The 21,942-nt window shown below is 34.9% G+C and overlaps 1 protein-coding gene across 2 annotated transcripts; it reads left to right on the top strand.

Moving 5' to 3' along the window:
- Positions 1 to 816: 816 nt before the first annotated feature.
- On the top strand, positions 817 to 3,616 carry LOC146900570 (isoleucine N-monooxygenase 2-like). 2 transcript variants are annotated; one of them, XM_085735466.1, is made up of 3 exons: positions 817 to 1,700; positions 1,833 to 2,404; positions 2,747 to 3,616. In XM_085735466.1, exons 1-3 carry the CDS (start codon positions 1,442 to 1,444, stop codon positions 3,377 to 3,379), a joined length of 1,464 nt encoding a protein of 487 aa, XP_085591592.1. In that variant the 5' UTR covers positions 817 to 1,441; the 3' UTR covers positions 3,380 to 3,616. The 2 variants fall into 2 exon arrangements, with proteins under 2 accessions (XP_085591592.1, XP_085591591.1); XM_085735465.1 differs by having other exon boundaries at positions 817 to 2,404.
- The last annotated feature ends 18,326 nt before the right edge of the window (positions 3,617 to 21,942 follow it).

The following is a 21,942-nucleotide window of genomic DNA, read 5'->3' as shown; positions in this document are numbered from 1 at the left end:
ATCACTTAAGAATTTTGAGTGGCTTCTAAAACAATGACCCAAAACCCGTTTAATATGACAACAATATATAGAAGTGAAAAGAGGCCTTAAGGCTCAAGTTTAAACAAAATCTTATCTTATTTTTTATATTTTTATTAATTTAGGTCTTAACTAATACAATCTATACATATCCAAACAATTAATCTTCCCTGACGCAAAAGATTCTTGTCATCATAACTTTATATTTCTAATCAGTCTTACACAAAATTGATGCATACAAATCTTATAAATCAATCCAACAATTAAAAAAAGTTTATTTTTCTCTTTATATAATTGACCAAATAATGTATATACAGCTAAACAATGGACACCACTTGTGTACGTATCAAACTACAACAGCAGGAGCCTATTCTCTTATCTAATACATGTGTCAAAAAACCTAATACAATGTATTTGGTTTAAATTTAGAAATCTCATCTTATTAACTAGTTGGTCAAAAAGATTTTCCAAATTAAATTTAAAACTTTATTTAATATAAGATAAGATTAGTTCTTTCACAACTGAATTTCAACAAAATTTCCTGAAAAAAATAACATAGCAAATTTAAAGCACATCCTAAATGAAAAGAATATGCATTAAATTAAAGGAAAATGCTACTTCTCAAGAAAAATAGCTTCAAGAATTTTTCAAGACACAGTTGGCAAATTTTAATTGGATGATTTATTTATCCACTTCCTATTTTTCAGCCACACCTCATTGAATTGTGACAAATAGTGCATTGTGATTGGCTACTCTTTATTCTTGAAGAATTCTTGATGTTATTTTTCTAGAGATATAGCATTCCTCTAAATTAAATCATCATTTACCCATTCCCCCCATGCAGAGAGAACAAAAAAATTACTAAGTCTCATGGAATATTTTATTGTTTCTGACCAATTGTCAACATCATTATGGTGTCTCATACTTATGTTACTTGTCTATACACAAATTTTATCAATTAGTCTAACAATTATAAAAATATATTTTTCTATTTTTATAATTAACCAAATGGTGTGTATACATCGATGAATCAAACTATTACAACATGAACTTAATCTTATCTTTTTTGAAGGAAGATTAATCTTATCTAATACATGTGTGAAAAAAACTAATACAATGTGTTTGATTTAAATCTTATCTTATTAATTAGTCAGTCAAAAAGATTTTCCAAATTAAATTCAATAAATTTATTTTATTACAAGATTAGTTCATTCCCAAATTTATTTATTTGACTAATATTACATCTTAACAAAATTGCCTTAAAAATAACATCACAAATTCAAAGCACATTAGAAATCTACTGTGTATATAAAGCGAAGAATGCATCTAAATTAACTCAACATTTACCCATTCCCCCTCTTTCAAAAAAAAAAAAAAGGTATCCATTCCCCCATCAGCTTGAACAAAATAATTTCGAAGTCTCATGGAATATTTTGTTGTTTCTGACCAATTGTCAACAACATTATGGTATCTCATACTCATGTTACTTGTCTATAAACTCCTCATCAAACACCAACGTAGTACCCAAAAATCTGAAAAACCAAAACCAAAACTCCCTCCTGGTCCAACACCTTGGCCTATAGTAGGCAACCTCCCTGAAATGCTTGCAAATAGGCCAACATTTAGATGGATACAAAAAATGATGAATGATCTCAACACAGAAATCGCTTGCATCCGTTTAGGTAACGTTCATGTGATTACAATTAGCAATCCTGAAATTGCACGTGAATTATGTATAAAACAAGATGCAATTTTTGCATCAAGACCAAGTAGTTGGTCAAATGAGTATGTTACTAATGGTTATCTAACCACAGCACTCACTCCCTTTGGAGAACAATGGAAGAAAGTGAAGAAAGTTATTAGCAATGAGCTTGTTTCCCCTCTTAGACATAAATGGCTTCATGATAAGAGAGTGGAAGAAGCCGATAACATTGTACGTTATGTCTATAACAAATGCACCAAAATTGGTGGTGATGGAACTGTGAATGTGAGTGTTGCTGCTCAATATTATTCAGGGAATGTTATTAGGAGGTTGCTTTTGAATAAAAGGTACTTTGGTAATGGTAGTGAAGATTATGGACCTGGCTTAGAGGAAATAGAATATGTGGAAGCAATTTTTACTGTTTTGAAATACCTCTTTGCTTTTTCTGTTTCTGATTTCATGCCATGTTTGAGGGGTCTTGACTTGGATGGTCATGAAAGGATAATTAAGAAGGCTTGTAAGATCATGAAGAAATATCATGACCCTATCATTGAGGATAGAATTCAACAATGGAAGAATGGAAAAAGGATAGAAAAAGAAGATTTGCTTGATGTTCTCATCTCACTCAAAGATGGTGAAAACAATTCCATTTTGACTGAGCAGGAAATCAAGTCCAATATTTTGGTATATATCTTAAACTCTTCTTTTCATCTCCTTTTACCTAGCTGGTCATTTATTATTTATTTTCTAAAATGTGAGAATCTGTAGAAAAAAATTTAAAACTGTTTGAAATGAGATTATTTTTTTGAATCTAGTAACTTATTCTACAAAAAAAAAAAATATTTTTTCTCATAATAGTTGTTTTTGAAAAAAAAAATGATTTTGATTGTGGTAAACAGACACAAAAACACTCACAATATCTTAAACAGAAACAATCCCTTATTTCTAATGGACTAAATAAATTATTAAAAATTTAATATTGTATTATTGTCTTGAAAATAATATTAATGGGGATAAATTTCACAGGAATTGACACTTGCAGCCGTTGATAATCCATCGAATGCAGTTGAATGGGGACTTGCTGAATTGATAAATCAACCCGAGCTACTTAAAAAAGCGACTGAAGAATTAGACAGTGTAGTTGGAAAAGGAAGGCTAGTGCAAGAATACGATTTTCCCAAACTAAACTATGTGAAGGCATGTGCAAAAGAAGCTTTTCGTCGTCACCCAATTTGCGATTTCAACCTTCCCCATGTTGCAATGAAAGACACAACTCTTGCTAATTACTTTATCCCAAAAGGTAGCCATGTTTATTTAAGGAGACAAGGACTTGGCATAAACCCTAGAGTTTGGAAAGAACCACTTAAGTTCAATCCAGAACGACATCTTAAGATCGATGGGTCTAATTTGAGTTTGGCAGATCCCAGTTTGGACTTAATTACATTTGGTACGGGAAGGCGTGGATGTTCAGGGGTCATGCTTGGAACTTCAATGACTATTATGTTATTTGCAAGGTTGATCCATGGTTTCACTTGGAGTTTGCCACCAAACCAGTCTAGTATTGACCTCTCTGAATCTCATGGAGGAACCACAAAAGCTAAACCACTTGTGGCAGTGGCAGAGCCAAGATTAGAACCAAAGGTTTATGGTTTATATTAAGTTAGTGCATGTTAGGTATCATGACGGCATCGTGATATTGCCAAGTTCACCGCGATACCAAACAATCACACAATGACCTCGCAAGGTCATGTTTAAAAGAGTACACTAAGTTTTGACATGTGTCTAGGATACAATGTTTAGAAGTTAAGTAGTTCTCTTTCAATAATACAATCTTGGATAATGTTAAAACAAAAATGTTTACAGATAATGCAATAATATTGGTTTACATTCAATTCATTTGATTTGATTTTTTTAATAATATGTTTGATGGGAAATTATTTATCAGATGGTATTAAAATAATAAGGTTTAAACACACTTTTGACACCTTAACTTTTAAAAAGTTGCGATTTTGGCCTCATAACAAAAAAAAAAAATGGCCCCTTTCGTCCCAAAATTGCTAAAAGACGTCACATGACCCAAAAAAAGGGGATCATAATCGCAACTTTTTATAAAGATAAAGAATCTAAAGAGCATATTTCCCTTATGTTAGGGGGAAGGGATTCCCTACAGTGACTTTTCCGTCCAGTGAAATCACAGCCATACAAAAAGATAGAGAGAGAATGAAAAGAAAAGAGAGATGGAGTTTTAGTAGTCTAGATTTAAACTGGAGAGTGTCCAGTGAAATCTCCACTGGAGGAGATCTGTTCCCTATGTTAGGGGGTCAAAAGAGTATATTTTCTTAAATATGAGGAGTCACTTTTGCCACATTTTTTAAAAGGGGGCCAAAATCGCTACTTTTCAAAGTTAGGGGGTGAATAGTGTGTTTAAGCCAAATAATAATTACAACTTCTATTTGTAATAATGAAAAACAAGTGTTTTGTGTGTACCTTTTAGTCAAAGTTTTTTTTTGACAGAAAAAAACTTATTACATTTCATCTATACTATATCTAAAGAAAATAGCCTTTGTTGGCTCTTTTAGGTCGGCCTTTTCATCCTCCAAGTTTTTCTCAACTTTCAATACAAGTAGCATATATAAGAAATAAATTAAAGTAAATTCAAATAGGCTAAAATATGGTTTTGGTCCCTCCAAAATAGACCAGTTTTGGTTTTAGTCCCTGCAAAATTTTTTTATAGCTTTTGGTCCCTGCAAAAATAGGCCAGTTTTGGTTTTAGTCCCTGCAAATTTTTTTTATAGTTTTTGGTCCCTGCAAAAATATGCCAGTTTTGCTTTTAGTCCTTGCAAATCTTTTATAATTTTTTTTATAGTTTTTTTTTAAAAAAAAAATTAAAAAATTCTGGAAAATTCAAAAATTAATAAAAAAATTTAAAATTAATAAAAAATTGGAAAAAATATTAAAAAATTCTGGAAAATTGAAAAATGAAAAAAAAGAAAAAAATCAAGAAAAAATAAAAAAGATTAAAAAATTCTGGAAAAATTAAAATTTCGAAAATTTTCTAAAAAAATTAAAATTCTGGAAAAATGAAATTTTCAAAATTTTAAATTTTAATGAAATTCTGGAAAATAAAAATTCTGGAAAATAAATTTTAATGAAATTTTAAATTTTGGAAAATAAAAATGAAATTTTAATGAAAAATTTTCGAAATTTTTGAAATTTTCATTAGTATTTGTCAAAAAAATTCCGGGAATTTTTGTGTATTTATAAACCGAGAATAAGGGAAAAAAAATATGTGTATTTATAAACCGAGCTTAGGTTTTTTATGTATTTTTCGAAATTTCGAAGTTTTCATTAGTATTTTTTCCGGGAATTTTTGTGTATTTATAAAGTTGGAACTTTTGGGTATTTATAAACCGAGAATAAGGGAAAAAATACACTGAATAAACCTAAGCTCGACATATATACTAATCAAAATTTCGAAATTTCGAAAAATACATTTTTTCCAGAATTTCGAAATTTCGACATATATACTAATCATAATATTTTTTATTTTCCAGAATTTTTTCATTATTTTTCATTTTATTAGATTATTTTATTTTTTTAATCATTTTTTATTTTTATTAATTTTTTCCGTTTTTTCAATTTTTTCATTTTTATTAATTTTTCAATTTTCCAGAATTTTTTAATTTTTTTTATTGATTTTTCATTTTTCCAGAATTTTTTAATATTTTTTTCAATTTTTTTATTAATTTTTAATTTTTCCAGAATTTTTTAATTTTTTTTATTAATTTTTCGATTTTCCAGAATTTTTTAATATTTTTTTAAATTTTTCCAGAATTTTTTTATTAATTTTTCAGAATTTTTTAATTTATAAAAAAAATTATAAAAGATTTGCAGGGACTAAAAGCAAAACTGGCATATTTTTGCAGGGACCAAAAACTATAAAAAAAAATTGCAGGGACTAAAACCAAAACTGACCTATTTTTGCAGGGACCAAAAGCTATAAAAAAAATTTGGAGGGACTAAAACCAAAACTGACCTATTTTTGCAGGGTCCAAAAGCTATAAAAAAAAATTGCAGGGACTAAAACCAAAACTGGCCTATTTTGCAGGGATCAAAACCATATTTTAGCCATTCAAATATTAAAACAAAATGTAACAAATTATATAAGATAATAGATGAGAGTGAATTCAAATATTAAAAAAAGTTTAACAAACACAATATTTTTTTTGTTACTGCGAAAAATATATCGTGTAACAAACAAGATATGAAATATATCATTGACTCATTGATATGACAAAATAATATATATGAGTATATGTCTAACTACCCTATAATGAGTGGGATGACATTGATATCTATACTATATATATAAAGAAAATAAGGGGTTACAAAAGGATTTTGGGCTGATTTTTTTGTTATTCCAATTATACCCTTAAACAAAAAAATTCTATAATAATGTTGTATTGCTGTTGTTATTAAAAAGATAAGAATTATTGTTATGTATGTTATATTATTGTTGTCATTGAAAAAGATAAATATGGTTTGTTGAGTTTGTTACATTTGAAAGTCACAAATATTCATACTTATAATTTTAATCTACATCAAAAAAATTATATAAAATATTGTTTGTAATTTACGCGCAAGATTTTTATAAAAACGCGTTAACACAATAAAGAGAGAAAAAAGACGGGCACATGACAAAATAATAGATTTTAATTGAGTGTCCATGTAACACTATTTTACGGGATCAATGCATATCCTTTTAAGTATTAAACAAAGAGAAAAAACGAATCTTCCTGCCTCATGACCATCAAGTTATACGACCAAGGACTCATTCTCTCATCTTGATTTCGTTTAAAACCTATTTAAATATGGAAAACCATTCTTGTTGATTGAGTTATTGCAAGACATTGCTTCCCCTTATTTCCTTGCAAACTCGTGTGACATCATGGGTTGCACTGCCCCTTTCTGTTATATGAATAAAAATCCTTTGACCAAATTAACCTCCCTTTAATGACCAAGTATTTTTGTCTTATAATATAGCCACTATTTTTTGAATTCTCATAAATTCTCATTGAGTGGGATAACGTTTTAGTCCCCTACTCCCCTCTCTTACATCAGCATTTTCGTTCTTAGGTTGCTCCCAACCTTTCAATATCTACACGTCCAAAACACTCAAATTTCCTCCAAGTTCACATTTGTCTTAAAAAACAAAAAGAAACAAACAAACTCTTACGCCAATTTCTCATCATCACCTACATTCTTGTTCATTCAACCACTCCATCTTTATGCAAAGTCTTAAGGTAAAGTCACGTTTTTTTTCCTCTCTTTCATTCTTTTGTTCATATTCTATTGTTGAGTCATTTCTCCTTTTGAAGATTTTGTCTATTCTCAAAGTACTATTATCAACACCTCCACTTGTACTTCTAATTTCGTCTAGTACTTCAAAGACTTGTTTGTGCGTTCCGTTCGGTAACAATCCTATGGACGTCTTGTCTAGAAGGAAAATCATCTAAAGGTAAGAATGGTATTCCGTACAGTCATGTATTCATAAAATCATAAGCTAAGTTGGTAGTAGAGTTCTTGTCTTAATAAAAGGAGAAAACTTTAATATAAATAACAAGATGGAAGATAATTTTTATTGCATTTCATGTGTGATGGTAAAGTCTCATCTTTTGTAGCAGGCATTATTTTTTTATTCACTTGTTGTTTAGAGAAAAGATGCTTTAATGAATATTTTGAAACAAAGTGGAATTTTTAATTGATGTTGTGAAAGTAGTGATGATTTAAAAGAGTATACATCATGCATGACATGACATATAGTTGTGTTATAGGTGTCAAATGAGGCAATTTATTATTGTGTCAAATATGGCGCTTTATTATTGTGTCAAATAGGACGATATACTATTGTGACAAATGAGACAATTTGTCTTTAGGTGCCAAATGAGGCGATTATAAAATTATGCCAATTTGGGCGATTTTTGGATCATGGTCTAGTTGCATCTCATGTATCATTTGCATAAAGTTTATATTTTTATTTTTATTTGGTTTTTGAGTTTTATATGGTTAGTGTTTTATTATTTTTCTTATCTTGTGTTTTTATGTCTATACTCTATATGACTGTATTTTGTGGTTTAGGAATACTGACCCCCTTACAACCAACATTTTAGGTACCAAAGAAGAATTTTCAAGATTGACGGTGTTTGGATTATTGAAGCGCGCACATAGAAAATATTGGTTTTGTTAATTAAATTGTAATTTAAAATTGTTGGAACAAAATGTGTTTAACAATGAACCTTAAAGGGTTTTGATGATAACAAGGTATTAAAAATTGTAAATTGGACTAGCTAATATTTGTTCAAGTGTACAGGACCATAATTATAAAGTTACATCATCATTGGTTCTGAATGAGCAAATAAAGAGCTATGGAAACAACAAAAATTTGAAGCTTGGACGCTCCTGAAGGCAACTTGCTACTGAAGAGAAAAAGCGCTCCTGAAGTCAAGCTGCTCCTGAAGAAATAGCGCTCCTGAAGTAAGCTGCTCCTGAAGAATAGTGCTTCTGAAGACAAGAGGTCCAGAAGCCACATCATCAGAAGCTGCGTCATCAGAAGCTGCAGAAGTCATATCATCAGAAGCTGCATCATCAGAAGCTGCCTCATCAGAAGCCATTTCACCAGAAGCTGAATATCAACTGGATTTGCAAAGAATCAAGAATTGAAGAATTATCAATGCAAAAGCTGTCTATTGGATTCGAAAACACAAACAAAGGATTAGTGGAGTTTGCAACGGTCATTTCAAAGGTGTTTGAAGGCGTGTGTTTGCAATTTGGACGAAAGCGTTGACATTGTACTTTGTACGAATTGTACAACCACGTTCTCCACTACTCTGTTTTGTGTCCGCGCTACAGGACAAGAAAACAGCTCCAGAATACGGTTTCGCCTGCATAGATGTTCCTTTGGATAAGGAATGGATTTCAAATTTGTTCTTCATAGGACAACAGCCAAATCAGGCAAAAGATTATTGGTGAAAGATCAAGCTTCAACAACGACTCTTTGGTGTGCTGGCAATTTCACAACGTCTCTCTCACACCTCTATATAAAGGAGTGAAGACCTAGAGAATTGGTAATGCAAGAACGCTAAACGAAAGACTCACAAGATTTTCACAAGTACCAAACCTCTGCTGAAATTGTTCTGCATTCACTTAGAATTTCTGTGTCTCAAAGTCATATCTTAGAAATTCTTAAGTCCATTGAGTCTGTATCTGATTTGTATTGTGAGCACCTCTGATTGTATATCAAGTGTTCAACCTTAAACAATTTTCTGTGTAATTTTGTTTAGTTAGGAAGTCTCTTGCAGTTGTGCTTGAGCAGGAAGTCTCTTGATTGTGTTCTTGAGCAAAGGAAGTCTCTTGCTTGTGTGCTTGAGCATTGGAAGTCTCTTGCTTGTGTGCTTGAGCATTTGTAATCAGATATTACTCATAGTGAAATCTCCTTGGAAGTGCAAGGGGGACTGGACTACTTCCGGATTGTGGAAGGAACCAGTATAATTGCTTTGTGTCGTTCTTCTTCTCTCTCTCTCTGTTTTATTCCGCTGCATTTAGATTCTGATTATCACTTCAGAAGCTGTCTCGCTTAGCTTCTGATCAGTGTGTTCAGTTTTTAGGAGAAACGAAGAATTTTTCTAAAACACAATTCAACCCCCCCTTCTTGTGTTTTTCTCACCTTCAATTGGTATCTAGAGCCTTGGTCTGTTGTGTAACACTTAACCGTGCAACAGTCAAAGATCTGAGAAAAACATGTCTACTCCTCCTCCTACTGGTTCTAGTGATACTAGCTATAAACATGTCTCACATGATTATAGTGATAGTAAGAAAACCAGTGTTGGAAAAGTTCCAAAGTTCAATGGAGATGCTGAAGAGTTCTCTTGGTGGAAGACCAACTTTTACAGTTACATCATGAGCCTGGATGAAGAATTATGGGATATTCTGGAAGATGGTGTTGGTGATTTAGTCCTTGATGAAGAAGGAGCTGCTGTGGATAGAAAGAAACATACTCCAGAACTGAGGAAACTCTACAAGAAGCATCATATTATCAGAGGAGCTCTTGTCACTGCCATACCCAAAGCAGAATACATGAAGATGAGTGACAAATCCACTGCTAAAGCTATGTTTGCTTCTCTCTGTTCAAATTATGAAGGGAGCAAGAAGGTCAAAGAAGCAAAGGCTCTCCTGCTTGTACATCAGTATGAGCTATTCAAGATGAAGGATGATGAAACCATTGAGGAGATGTACTCAAGGTTTCAAACCTTAGTTTCTGGGCTACAGATTCTAAAGAAGAGCTATGTTGCTTCTGATCATGTAAGCAAGATACTCAGAAGCTTACCTGCCAGATGGAGACCAAAGGTGACTGCCATTGAGGAAGCTAAAGATTTAAACACTTTAAGTGTCGAAGATCTTGTTAGTTCTCTCAAAGTTCATGAGTTAAGTCTTAATGAACATGAGTCTACTAAGAAGAGTAAATCAATAGCTCTTCCATCCAAAGGCAAGTCATCAAAAGCTCTCAAAGTAGTTGAATCTGAAGAGGAAGAACAGTCAAGTTCAGATTCTGAACCAGATGCTGCTGAAATGGCCATGCTCTCAAACAGACTTCAATATCTGGCCAAGAAGAACAGAAAGTTTCTCTCCAGAAGGGGTAACTCCAGAAGCTCAAAGAAAGAAGATCAGAAGGGATGCTTCAACTGTAAGAAGCCTGGACACTTCATTGCTGAATGCCCTGATCTTCAAAAAGAAAAGTCAAAGGACAAGTCAAAGAGGTCTACATTCAAACCAAGCAAACTCAAGAAGCAGATCAAGCAGAGTTTAATGGCAACCTGGGATGATTTGGGTAGTGAATCTGGATCTGATAAAGAGGAAGCTGATGAAGATGCAAAGGTAGCTGTTGGGTTGGTAGCAACAGCAACTTCAGAAGCTGGATCAGATTCAGACTCAGAAGATGAAAACGAGGTATATTCCAAAATTCCCAGAAATGAACTTGTTGAGTCACTTAAAGAACTTCTTACACATTTTGAAGTAAGAACCAATGAGTTGAAGGATTTAAAAGAAAAATATGCTGATTTGGTACAACAGCAAAAATCAACTCTATTGGATCTGAAAGCTTCTGAACAAGGACTTAGGGGCTTTGACTTCATGTGTAAAACATATGAAGATCAGCTCAGGTTCTTATGTCAGAAGCTACAAGAAAAGTGTAATGAAAAACCTTTAAGTAACCATGAAATTGCTCTTGAAGATTTTATTATATCTGGCATTGACAGAAGCAGAGTGGCTTCTATGATTTATAGCATTTACAAGAACAATGGCAGAGGAATTGGTTTTCCAGAAGTGAAACTTGAGAAAACCAATCTAAAATCTTGTTGTGAATGCATCAAGGAAGGTCTGAAAACATTCTTTGTACCAGAAGGGGCTGAGTTGGAAACTGTTGTTCAATCAGAACCTGAAGCTTCTAGTTCTAAGGCTAAGGTTACTTCAAAGCCAAAGAACTCTAAGTCAAAGGCTATGATCAAATCTGATTCCAAGACCTCAAAGGTCAGGATCCTGAAAAGATCAGAACCTATTCCTCAGAGTCTGGTGAAACCAAAATCTGGGGTTCTGAAGTCTAAGTTTCAGAAGAAGACAGTTGCTGCTTCTGAAGTACCAAAACCTAAGGTGATGGTTAATCAGAAGCAACCCAACTCACAGCACAAGGTACAAGAAGTGAAGAGTAAAGCCTTAAGTACTAACCTTCCAGGACCCATAGAACAATGGGTACCTAAATCTAAAAATGTCAATGATGCAGGTATGTCTAAGAGCAGTGCCAAAGCAAAGATCATGGTACCTAGACAGCGGTTGCTCAAGACACATGACAGGAGACAAGTCCATGTTCCTCAGCCTAACAATGAAAGAGGGAGGAAATGTGAAATTTGGAGGCAACCAGTCAGGCAAGATCATAGGTACAGGAACTATTGGTAATTCCTCTACCTCAATTAATAATGTATGGTTGGTAGATGGTCTTGAACATAACCTTTTGAGCATTAGTCAATTTTGTGATAATGGTTATGATGTGCTTTTTGAAAAAGCCAACTGTACAGTAATCAACAAGAAAGACAAATCCATTGTGTTCAAGGGAAAGAGAGTTGACAATGTCTATAAAATCAATTTTTCTGAACTGGCTGATCAGAAGGTGGTTTGCCTACTATCAGTGAATGATAAGAAATGGATGTGGCACAGAAGGTTGGGACATGCTAACTGGAGGTTAATCTCTAAGCTTAGTAAGTTACAACTTGTGAAAGGGCTACCAGACATTGACTATCATTCAGATGCACTCTGTGGTGCATGTCAGAGAGGGAAAATTGTGAAATCATCTTTTAAAACCAAAGACATTGTTTCAACCTCAAGACCTTTAGAATTACTCCATATTGATTTATTTGGACCAGTGAGTACTGCATCCCTATATGGAAGTAGATATGGATTAGTCATTGTTGATGATTACAGCAGATGGACTTGGGTGAAATTCATAAAGAGTAAAGATGTTGCGTGTGATGTATTCAGTAGCTTCTGCACTCAAATTCAATCTGAAAAAGAATCAAAAATTTTGAAAGTCAGAAGTGATCATGGTGGAGAATTTGAAAATGAGCCATTTGAAGCTTTTTGTGAAAAACATGGAATTTTCCATGAATTCTCTTCTCCTAGAACACCACAACAAAATGGGGTTGTAGAGAGAAAGAATAGAACTTTACAAGAAATGGCCAGAACCATGATTCATGAAAACAATTTACCAAAACATTTTTGGGCAGAAGCAGTGAATACAGCATGCTATGTTCAAAACAGGATCTATATTAGACCTATTTTGGAGAAAACAGCATATGAACTCTTTAAAGGAAGAAAACCCAATATCTCTTACTTTCATCAATTTGGATGTACATGTTACATTCTGAACAACAAGCTCTACCTAAAGAAATTTGATGCCAAGGCCCAAAGAGGAATCTTTTTAGGTTACTCTGAAAGGTCAAAGGCATACATGGTGTATAATTCAGAAACACTCTGTGTTGATGAATCTATGCACGTTAAATTTGATGACAAAGAGCTTGAAGATAAAACTTCAAAGCAAGGTGAAAGTTTTGCAGAGATACAGGTTCCTGAAGCTACTCCAGAACCTGATCAGATAGCTGAGTCTGAAGATAGTCCAGAAGCTGAACCCACATCAGAAGCACAAGATGAAGCTGCTTCTGATGAAGCACAAGATGACTCACATCAAGAAGATCCTCCCAGAAACACATTCAAACACAAGTCTTCACATCCTGAAGAGCTAATCATTGGAAACAAAGATAGTCCAAGAAGAACAAGATCACATTTCAGACAAGAAGAGTCAATGATTGGACTAATCTCAATGATTGAACCTACAACAGTTGATGAAGCACTTTCAGATGATGGATGGATCCTAGCTATGCAAGAAGAGTTGAATCAATTTCAAAGAAATGATGTGTGGGATCTGGTACCCAAACCTCAGCACAAGAACATTATTGGAACAAAATGGGTATTCAGAAACAAGCTGAATGAGCAAGGTGAAGTAACAAGAAACAAAGCCAGACTTGTTGCACAAGGGTATAGTCAACAAGAAGGCATTGATTACACTGAAACGTTTGCTCCAGTTGCAAGATTGGAAGCAATCAGGTTACTTCTTTCCTATGCAGTTAATCATGGCATAATATTATATCAGATGGATGTCAAGAGTGCATTTCTCAATGGTGTCATAGAAGAAGAAGTGTATGTTAAGCAACCTCCTGGATTTGAGGATATTAAATATCCTGACCATGTTTTTAAATTGAAGAAATCACTATATGGCTTGAAACAAGCTCCCAGAGCTTGGTATGATAGACTAAGTAATTTCTTAATCAAAAATGATTTTAAGAGAGGACAGGTTGACACTACACTCTTCAGAAGGACCCTTGGGAAAGATATTCTTGTTGTGCAAATATATGTTGATGATATAATATTTGGTTCTACTAATGCATCTCTTTGCAAGGAATTTTCTGAGTTAATGCAGGATGAATTTGAAATGAGCATGATGGGAGAGCTGAAGTTCTTCCTTGGCATTCAAATCAATCAATGCAAAGATGGAGTCTATGTTCATCAATCAAAGTACACAAAGGAGCTTCTGAAGAAGTTCAAACTTGAAGATTGTAAAGTGATGAACACTCCAATGCATCCTACGTGCAACCTGAGCAAAGAAGATGAAGGAACTAAAGTAGATCAGAAGCTGTATAGAGGTATGATTGGTTCTTTGTTATACCTCACTGCATCTAGGCCAGATATTTTATTCAGTGTATGCTTGTGTGCAAGATTCCAATCAGATCCTAGAGAATCTCATATGACTGCTGTCAAGAGAATCTTCAGGTATTTGAAAGGAACAACCAATCTTGGACTCCTTTATAGGAAATCCTTAGATTATAAGCTAATTGGATTCTGTGATGCTGATTATGCTGGTGATAGGATTGAAAGAAAGTCAACCAGTGGCAATTGTCAATTTCTGGGTGATAATCTTATATCCTGGGCTAGCAAAAGACAAACAACTATTGCTATGTCTACAGCAGAAGCAGAATACATTTCAGCTGCAAGTTGTTGTACACAACTACTTTGGATGAAACATCAGTTGGAAGATTATCAGATAACTGCTAACAGTATTCCCATTTATTGTGATAATACTGCTGCTATTTGTTTGTCTAAAAATCCAATTTTGCATTCAAGAGCGAAGCACATTGAAATCAAACACCATTTTATCAGAGATTATGTTCAAAAAGGAATTTTAGATATACAATTCATTGATACTGAAAATCAATGGGCTGATATATTTACTAAGCCTTTAACTGTTGAAAGATTTGATTTTATAAAGAAAAATTTGAACATGCACTTTGTATCTGATTAAATGCTTGCTTGCTCCTGAATAGGATTTTAGGTTCTGAAGTTAGTTCAGAAGCAGTAGTCCATCAGAAGCTCTTTATTGAGGTTCTGAGGAAAACTCGCTTCTGATGATGACGTCAGCATCTGAAGTCCAGAAGCTGGATTTATTGCTTCTGAATAGTTGAATTAGTGGAAACGTTGGAAGTTACCTTTTAAAAAGTAACTTTTGGCCCACTAACTTGGTAGTTACTCTGTGAACTTCTTACGTGGCCTGTATGTGTTGGTGTATAACTAAAAGGGCAATGATGATTTAAAAGCTTTGAAAGTACTTTTCACGCGCCCCCAATTTTGTCATTAATGTTATGTTTGTTTGTCTCTTTTGAATTGCAATCGTTTTACTTTTAACACTTTGTCAATTCACACACTACTCACTCACAACAAACACATTTGCTCTCAAACCTCTTGCGAAGTAAGCGCATTCTTCTCAACCTTAGAACCCTAAAATCTTCATCTTCTTCAAATCTTCGTCAATCATCAAATGGCATCATCAAGCTCGCAACGAAAAGTTTCAGAATCTACTTCATGGATGGTCCCTGAATTTGACTACAAAGGAAGAAGCATGAAATTGGAAGAATGGGAACTACAAGTTCAAATAGAAAATCCGGTGGATTTTGAATCACTCGCCTTCCATGAGTGTTGGATCAGAAGCTACTATGAAGAGCAGGAACTTATGCATTACTTCAAGATGTTGAATGGACCAACATACGAAGCATTGGTAAGACACTTCTGGGTGAGGGCCAAGGTTTTTGACAAAGCTGCGTCTATAACTGAAGAAAGTCAAATGGTGTTGATTTATCCCGAACTGGAAGGAAAGACCAGAGAAGAAATGGGACTTGAGCCATTTACAGGCATTGAAATCAGGTCAAGTATTTGTGGTATTCCAGTAAGAATTGCGGAATGGCAGATAGAAGCTGTACTCTGTAGAGAGGCCTCTGGAAAATACTCTGGAATTGATCTCTCAAATACAGCTGAAGAACGCCTCTGGAAGGAAAAAGTAAACTTGGCACTGTACAACTCAACGCAAGCAGGAAAGTATGCTGATCTAAGCATGGATAAGAAGCTGCTTCTGAAGATTCAGAATGAGGACTTACTCCCATGTGGTGGAAGTGAGAAACCCAATTTGGCACAGAAGGTCTTTCTTCAGCACTTCATTAAGAAGGAGAAAGTGAACGTGCCAAAATATATGTTCAAATACTTGATAGAGTGTCTGAAACAGAGTCAGCTGCAGAATAGAACCTGGGTACCTTATGGAAGACTCTTGTCAGAAATATTCTATCAAGGAGGAGTCTTGGACAAGCTGAGCAGTGCTGAAGCCTTCACAGATGAGCTGCTTGATACTAAAACAGGAAAGTTCATTAATGCACAAACCCTCAAGAATATGAAGTTGATCCCTGCTGTCACCAAGCTTCATACAGATTTGAGTGAATCACTTGTTAAGTCTGATCTTATGAAGGACTTTCCACCCATCTGCAAGAAGGATCCCATTGAAGTGCAGATGTACTATATCAAGGAACATTTTGAGGCAACCAATCAGAGAATCAGATTGGAAGATATTCCAGAGGAAATGTATGGTGGTGCTCTGCCACGAGCCAGAGGCAGAAAGTCAAAAAGGAAGATAACTGCAGAGCAATATCTAGAGGTTGAACAACCTGCTAAAAAGGCGAAAGTTGCTGTTGACAAGCTCAAGATTGGTGGTTCATCAGTACCTTCAATCGAAGAAGCTATTGAAAACATGGATTCCAGGATGATCATGGATGTTGGCATTACTCTTGATCAACCTGCAATACCAAAGAAGAAAAGGAAGCAAGCAGTAAGGAGAACCAAAAACTTCCCTCATGTGTCTAAGAAGACTGAAGCTGCTACTAGTGTGTCAGAAGCTATTGGAAAAGCTATGGAGATTGCTGCTGAGCTACAAGAGTCTGTAGTTTCAGAAGCCAAGCAACTGTTGCTGATGACCAGTGAGTCTGTTAAAGAGGATTCTGATCCTGAACCAGAGAAGGTAATTAATATATCATCAGATTCCGCATCCACACCATTATCAGATTCTGATGATTCTGATGATGATATACCCTTAGCCCAACTCTTTCAAAAACCAGTAAAAAGCAAGTCAACACCAACCAAAACCAACAAAAAGTCCTCTCAGTCAACTACTTATGAACCAGTTGGTCACATAATTAATGAGAAGTTGGCTGAAATGGCTGTGCAGAGAGAAAAAGTCATTGAGACTATCTTTCGCCTTAACCCTCAACCTCTTAACATTCAACCTCTCAACATGATTCCTCTAGAAAATGTTGAGTCTACTTCAGAAAAGGCCTCTGAAGCAACTCCAGAAGCAGCTGCTTCTGAAAATGTTGTTTCAGAAAACCCCCATCAACAAACACCAGAACCACATAAACCCACAACACCCCCACAATCACCAACAGCTACCATTGACCCCCAACTCAACACTCAAACATCAACTTCACCACAACAACCACCAACTGAAATTGAACACTCCCCACAACCAACTCCCATGGATGTTGACATCTCTCTAGTCAATGTTCAAGCCTCAACCTCCACCACACACATTGATTCTGACCAGCCTTCGTCTTCAAACACACAAACACACTTTACCTTTCCAATTCCTAACCCCATTCAAGATTTAGAAATCAGTGATTCTGATCTTGAAACCCTTGATCATCCACCCACAAACATCCTGGAATCTGGATATATTACTTCTGAGCTTCTGACAATCCTTAGTCAATTGCTTAATCTTGTGGATCAACGAAGGACAATTGATCTCACAAGTGCATATGAAGACTCCTGGGCATCACTTCAGAACCGGGCAACTGAGCTAATTGAAAGCTTAAGGGCTAAGTGCATCAGAAGCAAGGAAGCTTCTGTCAGGAAGTTAATGGAGCATCTGAATCAGAGTCTCAGAGTAAGAAGTTCTACACTGCTCCTGGCAAACCAGCCTTTCTTCTCAGAAACGGACTATTTGACCAGAGAAGCCAGGTTGTGTAAGCTTCTGAAGAAACAGATGGCACAGCAGCAGCAAGAAGCCAGAGAAAGGGAACAAGCTCTTCTCCAGAGGCAACAACAGCTTGAAGAAATGTTGCAGAAGAAAATTGAAGAAATGGAGGAGATGAAGAAACAACAACAAACCAACCCTTAGTTGCACACCTTAGTGTTATCTTTTGTTTGTTGTTTGTTTTATATTCTTAGTCCTTGTTTCTGAAACCATCTTGTTCTACTTTTCTATGCTTCTGAATGCTTACTGCTTCTGACTGTTTAGCTGCTTCTGACAATTGATATACATGTTCATATATTTTGCTCTGACTTATTTAGTTCACTTTCTTTTATACTCTCTCCTGTTTGAGTTTTTCTCATATCTTTTTGTCTTTTATGCTTAAATTTATTTTAATTTTTTTTGATAATGACAAAAGGGGGAGTATATGTGACAAGTATTTAAAGGCTCTGAGCCCCATTAATGGCATTTGAAATTTTTGAAAACCTTCTATCATTTTTTTACCTTATTGGTATAAGCTATGAACGAACGAAGGAGTATCAAAATTCAAGTAAAATTAATTGAACCATTCTTCTTATCTATAAGTTAATTCTTTCAATGATTCAATTTTGTTTTTAAGCTCTGATAATATTATTGCGCGAAAAATGAATTTAATTAACCTGGATAGAACTTAGGGGGAGCTTACAAACCTCACCTTAAAGACTATCAGACTCAGGGGGAGTTTGAGCTTACAAACCTCAGATTCTGAGCTTACAAACCTCAGAACCCCAAAGTCAACTTGTTAATTAGATTAACAACAATTGATCAATTTTAAATACTTTTGTTTGTCATCATCAAAAAGGGGGAGATTGTTGGAACAAAATGTGTTTAACAATGAACCTTAAAGGGTTTTGATGATAACAAGGTATTAAAAATTGTAAATTGGACTAGCTAATATTTGTTCAAGTGTACAGGACCATAATTATAAAGTTACATCATCATTGGTTCTGAATGAGCAAATAAAGAGCTATGGAAACAACAAAAATTTGAAGCTTGGACGCTCCTGAAGGCAACTTGCTACTGAAGAGAAAAAGCGCTCCTGAAGTCAAGCTGCTCCTGAAGAAATAGCGCTCCTGAAGTAAGCTGCTCCTGAAGAATAGTGCTTCTGAAGACAAGAGGTCCAGAAGCCACATCATCAGAAGCTGCGTCATCAGAAGCTGCAGAAGTCATATCATCAGAAGCTGCATCATCAGAAGCTGCCTCATCAGAAGCCATTTCACCAGAAGCTGAATATCAACTGGATTTGCAAAGAATCAAGAATTGAAGAATTATCAATGCAAAAGCTGTCTATTGGATTCGAAAACACAAACAAAGGATTAGTGGAGTTTGCAACGGTCATTTCAAAGGTGTTTGAAGGCGTGTGTTTGCAATTTGGACGAAAGCGTTGACATTGTACTTTGTACGAATTGTACAACCACGTTCTCCACTACTCTGTTTTGTGTCCGCGCTACAGGACAAGAAAACAGCTCCAGAATACGGTTTCGCCTGCATAGATGTTCCTTTGGATAAGGAATGGATTTCAAATTTGTTCTTCATAGGACAACAGCCAAATCAGGCAAAAGATTATTGGTGAAAGATCAAGCTTCAACAACGACTCTTTGGTGTGCTGGCAATTTCACAACGTCTCTCTCACACCTCTATATAAAGGAGTGAAGACCTAGAGAATTGGTAATGCAAGAACGCTAAACGAAAGACTCACAAGATTTTCACAAGTACCAAACCTCTGCTGAAATTGTTCTGCATTCACTTAGAATTTCTGTGTCTCAAAGTCATATCTTAGAAATTCTTAAGTCCATTGAGTCTGTATCTGATTTGTATTGTGAGCACCTCTGATTGTATATCAAGTGTTCAACCTTAAACAATTTTCTGTGTAATTTTGTTTAGTTAGGAAGTCTCTTGCAGTTGTGCTTGAGCAGGAAGTCTCTTGATTGTGTTCTTGAGCAAAGGAAGTCTCTTGCTTGTGTGCTTGAGCATTGGAAGTCTCTTGCTTGTGTGCTTGAGCATTTGTAATCAGATATTACTCATAGTGAAATCTCCTTGGAAGTGCAAGGGGGACTGGACTACTTCCGGATTGTGGAAGGAACCAGTATAATTGCTTTGTGTCGTTCTTCTTCTCTCTCTCTCTGTTTTATTCCGCTGCATTTAGATTCTGATTATCACTTCAGAAGCTGTCTCGCTTAGCTTCTGATCAGTGTGTTCAGTTTTTAGGAGAAACGAAGAATTTTTCTAAAACACAATTCAACCCCCCCTTCTTGTGTTTTTCTCACCTTCAAAAATAACTCTTTAATTTCTTATTTTAGTGAAATTTTTCTAGTCTACTTAAATAAGTTAATCTCCGTCCTCGTGAGCTTAACTCAGTTGGTTGGGACAATGCATAAAATATGCAAGGTCTGGGGTTCAAATCCCCGCTACTACCAAAAAATAAGTTAATCTCCTTTAAAAAAATATGGTTTTTCTAAAAATTAAAATAATTTGGCGTAATGTGTTGGATCAAAATTTGAAGCGTGACACATTCATAGTAGAAAATGGAAGAAATCTTCACACAAAATAAAATTTTGTAAATAAAGGTTAAATTATCTAAACTCTTGTATCTTTAAATTTTGTAAATTTGTATATATGTAACTTACTGCTTGTACCTTGGAGATCAGCCCAACATTTGAGCACGCGTTGAGGGCATGGACCCCAATTTTCCTAATCAATTGTAAAGAGATTAGGCAGTGGTAAGATAAACCTCTAGGCAAAGCAATTTGAACACAGTTGGGTTATTGTGCGCACCAATCTTCTGATAAAAGAAATTTATAAAGGTGACTAATAGAGAGGTCGTCACCCCGATACCAAGTGAAACGCCTACCACACACGGGAAGATAAAAAAGAATGTTGTTGTCAATAAATTGGTTGAATTAAGAGAAATCATCATGCCTAAAAATTATAAAATCTTGTAAAAACACACTCAAAATTTAGGAGGAGGGGGGGTGTAAGCTCTAGAGGCCAATAGTTTACGTTAAACTTGTGTTATGTATCATGACTTTTGATTTGTAGAGCACACTAGGAGTTTTATAAATATAACTCTTGTGCTGAAGTTATGGTTACACGTTTTCAAAAAACCTAATTCTCCCAAACCTCTGATCGCTTGGCTGGCACCAAGAATTGGAGGAGCACCGTTCATGTGGACTTGTAGAGGCTCTGATGTTTGCTTTGCTGTGATCGAGATTCCTGTCTCCTTTCTGCACTTCGAGAGGTAACATTCGAATCACTGATAATGTCAAATTTAATTTGATCCAAGGAAAGAAAATCAATTTTTTTTATTCCGCTGCCTGTTTATGCAATCGATTTTCCTTTAGGGGGAGAATTTTGATTTAGAGGATTAAGAGCTAGAGGAGCTGCACTCATTAAATTCTAATTTGCCCACTCTGTCAAAATTGAATACCATAAATCATTAGCAGCAATCCATAATTTTGTGGTTAAAAGAAGGTGACGCTAATTCCAAAAAAAATCATGGCATCATGTCTTCTCGTCTTTGTTCAAATGTTATTATTTATCTTTTTGTTAATGAGCCACAAATGGAGGGGGTGGAGGGTATCCGTGAAGCAGTTTTCAATCATTTTGCTTCTCACTTTCAATTAGGTACCTCGAATCGTCCAACGATTGAAAATCTCTCTTTTAATTCCTTTATGTTTTTTTTTGCAAAGTGGAGAGTTAGTTAAACCTTTCAACCTTGAGGAGATAAAATAGGCGGTGTTGGATTGTGATAGTTTTAAAAGTTCAGAGCCATATGGTATTAATTTTGGTTTCATAAAGGATTTTTGGGTTGATTTTAAAGATGATTTTATGCGGTTCATGTCGGAATTCCATCGTAACGGGAAACTGTCGAGAGGTATTAATAACACTTTATAGCCCTTATTCCTAAGGTTGAGAGTCCGCAACGACTTTCTGATTTTTGGCCAATTTCCATTGTAGGAAGCATGTACAAAGTTCTATCTAAGGTCTTATCTAACATATTAAGAAAAGTAATAGGAAGTGTAATTTCAGACTCTCAATCAAGTTTCATTCAAGGAGGACAAATCCTAGACGAAATTATTGTGGCAAATGATATAGTGGATGATGTCTGCAAGTTAAAAAAGGATTTGTTGTTATTCAAAGTTGACTTTGAGGAAACTTTTGATTCGGTTGATTGGAAGTATTT

The sequence above is a fragment of the Medicago sativa genome, chromosome 8 (genome assembly GCF_051527215.1).
Source record: "Medicago sativa cultivar Bolivia chromosome 8, Bolivia_mono, whole genome shotgun sequence".
In the NCBI taxonomy this organism is placed as follows: domain Eukaryota; kingdom Viridiplantae; phylum Streptophyta; class Magnoliopsida; order Fabales; family Fabaceae; genus Medicago; species Medicago sativa.
Note: the sequence above shows the minus strand (reverse complement) of the source record. Positions and strands in the feature narration are given on the sequence as shown.